The 10,378-nt window shown below is 35.7% G+C and overlaps 1 protein-coding gene across 2 annotated transcripts in view; it reads left to right on the top strand.

Annotated features, from left to right (window-relative positions):
- The window catches only part of LOC145269132 (neuropeptide prohormone-4-like), a 422,569-nt gene that overhangs the window by 359,786 nt on the left and 52,405 nt on the right, over window positions 1-10,378 (top strand). For both annotated transcript variants that reach the window (XM_080124736.1, XM_080124737.1), the window contains exon 3: window positions 8,925-9,056. In XM_080124736.1, coding sequence (XP_079980862.1) covers window positions 8,925-9,056 — 132 coding nt within the window. The remainder of the gene's footprint in view (window positions 1-8,924; window positions 9,057-10,378) is intronic.

Below are 10,378 nucleotides of genomic sequence, written 5' to 3'. Positions count from 1 at the left end.
ATATATATATATATATATATATATATATATATTTTGTGTACAGAAAGTTGTTAGTTGAGACAGGTCATTGGTACCGTCGGTTTCAAGCCGATAATAAGGCCCGTTTAAGGTATCCTTATCGAGCTCTCTTCAGCCAATATTCGTCTATTGGCTGAAGAGAGCTCGATAAGGATACCTTAAACGGGCCTTATTATTGGCTTGAAACCGACGGTACCAATGACCTGTCTCAACTAACAACTTTCTGTACACAAAATATAAGTACGCTCTTAAAATTTGGATTTTCCTTTTAATTGAGCACTCTGCTGGAATTCTTTTTCCAAAAAAACTAATCATATATATATATATATATATATATATATATATATATGTATATATATATATGTATATATATATATATGTATATATATATATATATACATATAATAGTAGCGTTCGTGTGTGTATATCTGCGTGGACAACTCTCTTTCAGCCCACACCACTAGACCGATCCCACCCAGGGATGGTGCACACCATTTTTCAAAGTAGAGGTCAAAAGTCAAGGCCATGGCCTACGTATATATATTTTCCTATTTCCTACGCCACTTGACCGATCATGACCAAACCTGGTATTATAATGTTCCTTAATCACTATCTTTAAAGGTCAAGGTCAAACGTTAAGGTCGGGATTTCGATAGTATACATTTATATATATATATATATATACCCACATATATATATATATATATATATATATATATATATATATATATATATATATATATATAATACATACATTTATGACGTAACAACAAAGCTATAATTATTTCGTTCGGTAAGTGTTTTAAGCTGAATTTTGTATAAAGTCCGAATTGGTCTGGTGATAACGGAAGATATTTCGGTTTCGATTACTATTGATGACTTTTTGGTGGTTATTTATTTATTTTTTTTTTTGTTATTTATCTAATTTTTTTTTTTTGTTATTTATCTAATGCAATATTATCAATTTCCAAAAGGTATGAGCTCTAATATTTGAAATTTGACACATTCAGCGATATATTTTGTGCATGTATATATATATATATATATATATATATATATATATATATATATATATATATATATATATATACTAGAAAGCTGATTGGCTAACTAAAATCTCAATAGAAGGTTCGTATATAAAAACGACAGATAGCCACAAAATTCGCGCATAAGCCTGAAGAATCCTAGAGTGGATCAAACGTGGAATATTCAGTGTAGCTTAATCGCCATATATATTTTATACATTGCTATATATATATATATATATATATATATATATATATATATATATATGTGTGTGTGTGTGTGTGTGTGTGTGTGTGTGTGTGTGTTACAGCTTTGTATATTAAAACAAAGAAGCCTCAAATAAATAATATTAATTATGAGTGCAGCCGGAACGTTTTGAAATGTTTGGTATAAATGTTTGAAAATGTATATATGTGTTTGTATATATAAATGTATTTAATGTATGTAAAAAAAAAAAAAGTCCGCCCACCTAACTTGTAACAAATTACCACGTGACTAGGAAAAAATATATATAAGTAAATTTAAAAACAATTTCTACATTTATTTCTACAATATGCCTTAGGATGATAGAAGTACTTCTGTCGAAAGCGCTCGCGATTATGGATCCAACATATACAATTTCGAGAAAAACACAAAAAGGACTATTCGGAGATTAGAGAAGATAAAAAGGAAAATTGTAAAACAGAATAATTCCGTGCTATTCAATAATATTTGTCTAAATATATATATATATATATATATATATATATATATATATATATATATATATATATATATAAAGAGATAGATAGATAGATAGATAGATAGATAGATAGATAGATTAGATAGATATTTACAGGCTGGAACGATAAAAATGTCGCCCTAAAAAATAACACTACAACTTTATTTTAAAACTTTTAGTGAAAGAATTAATCCAGGTAACTTGATTATGTAGTAGAACAGATATCTATTCAATGTAGCCGCCTTCAGCCTCAATTGCCGTCTTGATATGGGTCCAAAACTAGCAGCATGCCTTTTCCACAAGCGCCGGCGGGAGCTCAGCGAACACTCGGCAGATGGCGGCGATCAGACTGGTTTGGATGTTGTGCGAGGTCATGTTGGTGATGTTCTCGACGTATGACCAAACGAAGTTGTCCAGCTGGTTCAGGTCGGGAGAGAAGGGGAGCTGTGAAAGACGGGTACAAAGTCGTAACATTGTTTCTGAAGCCTTCAATAAAAGTTTTAAAATAAAGCTGGATTGTTGTTTGCTTAAGCGCGACAACTTTATTGTTCACGCGCATATGTTCTGAGCTTTTGGGGGCAAGTGGATCTTTCCAAAATCGTTGGTTACTTTCCCGCTTGTAATATAAGTGTTAACGTCCCATACCTTTTACTTTTTCCTTTATTTAATACTTTTTTTTCTTTTTTTTACACAGTGATCACAACTTATAAAGGCCCGGAAGCCACTCAGGGATAAGGGTTATTGCAAGTACATTACGTTAGTGTGGAGATTTGATGAAGTGTTTAATTAAGGGAGCGGTTTATTAGGAATTTGTTTACGTTGGACTTGAAGACATCCAAGTTGTAGTCCGGTGGGAAGCAGGCAGACGGAACAGAGTTCCAGAGGCGTGCAGTTCTAAGAAAGAAGCCTTGTTCATGGAATCCACGTTTTGATTTAGGCACAGATATAGAGTGGGGGAAATTTTTCACAGTGGATTCAGCTAGACGGGTGTTTTTCGTGAAAGATTGGCGAGGAGGGACCAGAGATTGGAGTTCAGACGAGCACCTGCCATGGAAATAACGATAAAACAAGGATAGGCTCGCAACGTCTCTTCTGTGGGAGAGAGGTTGCAGGGTAGAGAAAAGGGCATCCCCCACTAAGCCACGAAGTCTATTTTGTACTCTGTCAAGGCAGGATAGGCTGTTTTTAGCAGCTCCTGTCCAGATATGGCAACAATATTCCATCCTTGGACGTACTTGGCTTTTATATAGATAGAGAATTGCATCAGTACTGAGATATCTTCTGGAACGGTAGAAGGATCCCACCATCTTTCCAGCGACCTTCGCAACGGACTTGATTATTCTGATTATCTAGATTCTTCGGACTATAGTTCTCACCTTGTTCTAAAAATGTTTTAATAGATGTAAACCTTCTTCGGGTGTATCTTGTCAGACTCGGGAATCTGCACTGAATTTTGAATGGAATTTTTTCTTTAACTCACGGGGATAGCATGCTCTTGTTTTGTCAGCCATTTACAATAATAATAATAATAATAATAATAATAATAATAATAATAATAATAATAATTTAAGAATCACAACAATAACAATAATAATAAAAAAGAATATTAATAATAATAACAATAACAATGACAATAATAATAACAATAATAATAATGATATTATTAATAACAATAATAATATTAATAATAATAATTTTATTATTATTAATAATAATAATAATAATAATAATAATAATAATAATAATAATAATAATAATAATAAAGCTACCTTGGAGAGGTTTAGTGCCACGCAAATTCCAGTATAAATCAATGGTCACTGCCAGCGGGAAATTAATGGTACCTGTTGCGATGACGCAAATTCATTTTCAAATGCTATCGAAGGAGGTAGAGAGAGCTGGACGTCTGAGGAGACTTGTTGTCACTCAGCTTCCATAAAAAGCGGAGAAGAGAAAAAAAGAAGAAGAAAAAGAAGAAGAAGAAATCGGATTTCGTTTATCAACGTCTCTTTGAAAAGAGACGAGATTCATTCTCAGAGAGCTTTCTGTCAATCCCGGCTCCAAACCAGGAGCTTCAAAGATCAAGGGTTTTCCTAAGGATGTTGGTGGTACCTACAATAGCAGAGGTCTAAAGGCCGCCCAAAACTTCGGAAATTCGTACTTTTTTTTTCAAATGTCCTTCTAGACGACTTGATACACTACCTAGCGTACTAACTACAACCGATAATGATAATAATATTGATAAAGATAATAATAATGATAATATTAATACTGATAATGATAATAATTATAATAATATTGATAATAATAATAATAATAATAATAATAATAATAATAATAATAATAATAATAATTCTGATTTCGTTTATCAACGTCTCTGGAAAGGGATGGAATTCATTTCCAAATGATTTCCTTCAATCCAAGCTTCAAACCAAGAGCTTCAAAGACCAAAGGTTTTCCTACGGATTTTGGTGGCACCTATAATTTGCAGAGGTTTGAAGGCCGCCTAAAACATCGGGGAATTGCATTTTTTTTTCAATTGTCCTTCCAGACGGCTTGATACTATACAACGCCTCATCAGTAGTTGTGAAAAGTTAGGTCGAAAAGAATACAAGAGATGACATGACAGTATTGCGGGAAAAATCCATTTGGATATATACAAGAAAAGAAGGTTGAAATGCAATGAGAAATGGGGCGAGCATATTCCAGAAGGGATGGTGGAGAATGATAATGTCAAATTATTGTAGGATATAAATATCCGATGCGATAATGTGATTCAAGCAAGGAGACCAGATTTAGTCTTGTTGGAAAAAAAGGAACAAAAGGAATAATCATTGATATAGCAGTACCATAACCCTAACCTTGGATGTTCCAGAACCTTTATTTCCATTGACGCTCATATCCGCATCAGTCCTCATTGAGTGTCCGTTTGCCGTTTTAGGCATGTGAATGTGAAAAAAAAATAAGGTCCAGAAGTACCAAGACTTGTAAAGAGAGATAAAAAGATTGTGGACGTTGAAGAAGGTAGAAGTTGTACCTGTGAGTGTCCCCATAAACAGGCATCACACCAAATAATGGAGATCAAGAAGGAGAAGACCGAATAGAGAAAGCACTAGCCAGACCTCCGCTGGAGATGTACAAAGAAGACTGGGACCTTGCAGAGGCTTCACCCAAATTCCAGTGAAGACCAATGGTTGCTGTCAGTGAGAAATCAGTCGTAAGCAACTGTTGCGATAACGCAAATTATTTTGCAAAGGTTATCAAAAGAGTCGGAGAGTACTGGAAATCTGGAGAGACTTGTTGACACTCAGACTCCAGAGAACATCACAAGTTGTTCTCAAAAAACAATCTTTGATGACGGCTTGTGTGAATACTCCTAGTGAGTAAATAATATGTCGACTGCATGGACAGAAAGGTGAGAATGTACACCTCGTCAGTAGTTGTGAGAAGTGAGCTCAAAAGGAATACAAGAGACGACATGACAAGTCCAATTGGGATATATGCAAGAAAAGAAGGTTGGAATGCAATGTAAAATGGCACAGAAGGGATTGTGGAGAATGATAATGTCTAATCATCGTGGGATCTGAATATCCAATGTGATAATCTGATTCAAGCAAGGAGACCAGATTTAGTCTTGTTGGAAAAAAAGAAACAAACGGCAATACTCATTGATATAGCAGTGCCAGCTAATGTGAATGTTGAGAGAAAAGAAAAGTAGAAGGTTGAAAAGTACCAAGACTTGTAAAGGGAGATAAAAAGATTGTGGAAGTTGAAGGTATAAGTTTTAAGAAGTAGATAGGCTCCGCCTATCGCGGGCTATCACGCCCCTTCTTTGTCTATTATCCAGGCGCAGAGATACAATACCAGGGACTCACCCGAGCCACTCTGTGCTTGGCCTTGTTTCCTTGAACGCCGTTCCTCTGCTTCCTATTCTTAATTTCTCTTTTTATCTCAGAAACTGAGCAAATTGGGTTTCCTTGCATGCGACTTGTGCTCACTCGGCTGGTTTGGACAAGTCTTCTCTGAGAGGTTGGGGGTACCTAATTTACAGTTTGGATGCTGTTTCCAACTGACAGTACAGGAGCTCTAACTCTTTGATAGAGCTTAGAGCGTTTGCTCTATCATCAGTTATCTAATATCGACATAGTAGTTCCATGTCACGCATGGAAAGGGACCCTGCTGCTATCTCTGGTGGACTTCCACGAGACCACAACTTACTGAGCAGGTTTTAGGCTAATGGACTATTGTGTGTGTATACTTGGCGTCAAAAGTGGCCCACTTTGCTCAACACTCTTCCCCTAACCTGAAATTTAAAAAAACGCAATGAAATGACAGCCTAAACAAATATCATGATCAAAACAGATAACCAATCAAACAAAACCATTTCGCCTCCGCCCTTGGGGCTCGCTTTCACAAATATCCGTGAGCTAAGATATCTTAGCATTAAGTGAAACAAACTTACACTCCTTGAACTAGTTTAACATGACAAGATACTTCCCTCTCTGACTCAGATAGATATATACACGGGCTTGGAGTCTATATTCATAGCACCTTCCTTTTAACTAGAGAAAAACGTCTTGAATTGGATGGCCAGGCTTCTATGTACTTTCGACTAGCTCTCTCAAGCCATGCCTCTACCCTAGCCAACTATGTCTCTGATGGTATAGATGCAGAACTCGCCTTAGACTGTAATACCCAAATACATGTGTTGGATGATTTCAATGTCCTCCATAAAAATTGGGTTGTTTTCTCAGGTTACACAGACGCTCTACCTATAGCTTCTCTATAGCCCATTCCTTCACACACATAGTAATGTTCCCAACCCGCTTACCAGATCATAAACCCCAGCAGGCTTCACTTGTGCACCTATTCCTTACCATAATATCCGAGGATTGTGTGACTAATGCCCACACTTCACTTGGAAACGCAGACCACAAAGTGATATCAATTGATATCAAACTTTAACTCCAACCCAAGGTGAGGAGCCATTGCTCGAACCAAGGTACTGCAAAAGGGCTGACACATGTGAGATGCACCGTTGATCAATAGCTGCTCTTTTCCTGCCGAACAGTGTGCCAATGAGACAACTAAATGGTGCAAAGCAGGCACTGAAGCGCATGTTCCCACACGAAAGTATTAAAGAAAAGCCCACTCGTGCTCACGTTTCACTACAGATTGCGCAGCTGCCATTGCACAAAGACAGTATGCACTTCGTCGGTCCGTACGTCATAAGTAAAATACAAATAGGCAAAAATTCATAGATGACACAAATTATTGTGAGAGAGAAATAGCCACAACCCAACGTAATTTCCCCACTATCTAACAACCAGAAGGTTGCATGCACAGCAACGGAGAAGGCAGAGCTGCTTGCTCGGCGACTCGCCTCCAACTCCTTATGTCCGCGATATCATAAAAAACTTAGAAACCTCCCAGGCTTGTTGGCCTGATCCAATCTTTGCTATACTAATTAAGAAATGCTCAGCTGAGCTAGCCCCCATACTTTCCAAATTTTTAAATATTTAACCATACAGTTGTTGCTGTTTTTTATTTATTTTGTGTTACCATAAAAACATTCTTGATATTTTCGCAAACGTTGGAAATGATCTATGGATTTAAGTTTTACTGTTAGTTAAAAATAAATGACTATTTACAATTTTATCATTAGTACTAACAAGTTTTTAAAATGGAAAAGTAAGTTTTAAAAAAAACACAATTATAGTTTTTGACAATATTTGCCACATGACTATTACGTAGGTTTCACTTGGACACAATAAAATATCCATTTAGATACCGATTCACATATCTAAAAAAATCCGATTCCCGATTTCGAATCCGACTAATTGTCACAAAACTAATTTAAACAATTTCTCATGCATACAGTTGGAAAAGATTTCATCGTTTTTATTTAGTAAGCAAACTTGTGATTATCTTTTTAACTATATGCACCTCAGAAGAGATAGAAATACACATTGATTAAAATATAGTTTCTCTCATTACACAACACTAATTTAAACAATTTTAAATGCATGCAGTTGGAAAAGATTTCATCCTTCTTATTTAGTAAGCAACCTACATGTTTAATTATTGTAATGATCTTTTTAACTATCTGCAACTCCGAAGGGACAGAAAGACATATTGATTGACATATAGTTCGTTTTACTTGACGTATCGCCAGGAACGAATTAGTATTACCGAAAATCACAATGGTTTTGGCAACTTTCATTTTAAGAGTCAACTTTGACCTCTAAATGCCATTTAAAATTTCCCATTGAAACAATAGCTTTCGTTTTTTAATTACATACAAGGTAGACATGGATTTGAGGAAGATGCTTTTTGTGAAACGAACTGGACTCGAATCCAGGTTGCCAGTTCGTGTAGTTAACTACTTACACTCCTTTCTTAATAATGGCTTATATGTAATCTATGTGCAATACAATATTGTCCCATGCTAAACACGTTCATTTCAAAATTTGCTTGAAATTGATCCAAATGATATTTAATAGAGGAATATTTGTTAAGATGTTCTTATCAGAATCTCTACCTATATATAAGCCAAGTACGGCCAATGATGGAGTACTGTGGCCACATGTGGGCAACAGCTACTAGAAACAGATTACCCTGCCTTGACAGAGTTCGAAATAGACTTTGTTATCTAGTGGGGGATGCCCTTTTCTCTTTCTTGCAACATCTTTCCCACATGAAGAGACGTTGTGAGCTTGTCTCAGCTTTATTATTATTTTCATGGCAAGTGCATGTCTGAGCTCCAATCTATGGTCCACCCCCCTGGCTAAACATTCACGAGAAACACTCGTCTAGTCAAACAATTATCAAAAATTTCCCCCACTCTTTAACTGTGCCTAAACTTAAACGTAGTTTCCATGAACAAAGCTTCTTTCTTAGAACTGCACTCTCTGTGGAACTCTTTTCCGTTTTCCTGCTTCCCAGCTGACTACAATTTGATTATCTTCAAGTCCAATGTAAACAAATTCTTGATGAACCGTCCCCTTAAGTAATCCAATTTACCAAATTTCCACTACTTATGATTGCTATGCTATAATCCCATTGTCTAATGTATACCCATTAACTCTTATGCTCGAGTGGCCTCCGGGCCTTGATAAGTGGTGACAAAAAAACATATTTAATTCTTCCATTTTCTTTTCAGGGAATCCTTGCCCCAGCTTCAAACCGTTTCTGTGTAAGGAGTCGCCGAAGTGCATCCCTCTGTCCTCAGTCTGCGACCATATTCCCGATTGTGATGACGGATATGATGAAGACCCCAAAGTCTGTGTTGCAGGTAAGTTTTTTTTTCTCTGTTCACGATGTTGGATATAACCATAGACTATATCTAGTGCTCAGTATCTAATTTACCATCATCAGCTGTTCAGCTTCAGCGCCTACAGTGTAGTATCAGTTCTGCTGCCATGTTACCATTTTTCCGGCTATTATCTCTTCTTCTGTGGGCAGTGTACTACAGGGTAGAACGATAAAATTGTTCCCCCTAAAGAAAACAACTCTACAACTTTTTTCTTTTCCCTCTTCTTCTTTGTCTTCTTCTTTTTCCTCTTCCTTTTTCTTCTTTTTTTCTTTCTTATTGGTCTTGTTCTTTTGATACTACTACTACTACTTCTACTACAGCTACTTCTTTTTCTTCTTCTTTTTTTTCTTCTTCTTACTGTACTTACCTTAGATTTTATTATTACAACCTTTCGGTCGATGTGACTTCCGACCTTCCTCACGTGCATCTTGTCGAACTCTGGAATTTTTCTGTCGAACTGAAAAAAAAAAATCCGCACTAAATTTCGAATTATCTCACTCTCATACATAATCACGTAGAAGTCGTAATTAATTTTTTTTCTTTTTCCTCGTCTTTTTCCTCTTTTTATTCTTGTTCTTCTTTCCTCTTTTTTCTTTTGTTTTTCTTTATTCTTGACCTGCTGCTTCTGCTGCTGCTCTTCCTCCTCCTTCTACCACTTCTTTTTTCTTCTTCTTCTTCTTCTTCTTCTTCTTATTCTTATTCTTATTCTCCTTATTCTGCTACTACTACTTTTTCCCTTTTTCTTTATCCTCTTCTTCTTTTCCTTCTTTTTCTTGTTGGTCTTCTTCATTGTCTTCTTTTCCTTCTTCTTTTTCTTGTTCTTCTTTCCTCTTCTTTCTTTTGTTTTTCTTTATATATTCTACCACATTTTTTATTCTTCTTCTTCATCTTCTTCTTATTATTATTTTCTCCTTCTGCTACTATTACTACTTTTCTTCTTTTTCTTTATCCTCTTCTTCTTTTCCTTCTTTTTCTTGTTGGTCTTCTTCTTTGTCTTCTTTTTTCTTCTGTTACTACTTCTTCTTCTTCTCGTATTATTTTGATTACTATACTCACCTTGGATTTAATTATTACAACCCTTCGGTCGATTTAGCCTCCGACCTTCCTCATATGCATATTGTCGAACTCCGGAATTTTTCTGCCGAACCGAAAAAAAATTCACACTAAATTTCGAATGAAACTATTTATTTAATCCACAGAGTAACTCACTCTTATACATAATCGCATAGAAGTCGTAATTAATTCGTTGTTGTATCTTTAGTATAACCCTTCATGAGGATCTAACTTTCAACCTTCAAAAA

The sequence above is a fragment of the Euprymna scolopes genome, chromosome 45 (genome assembly GCF_053919585.1).
Source record: "Euprymna scolopes isolate OS-2025 chromosome 45, ASM5391958v1, whole genome shotgun sequence".
In the NCBI taxonomy this organism is placed as follows: Eukaryota; Metazoa; Mollusca; class Cephalopoda; order Sepiida; family Sepiolidae; genus Euprymna; species Euprymna scolopes.
This window is presented reverse-complemented; position numbering and strand designations above follow the sequence as displayed.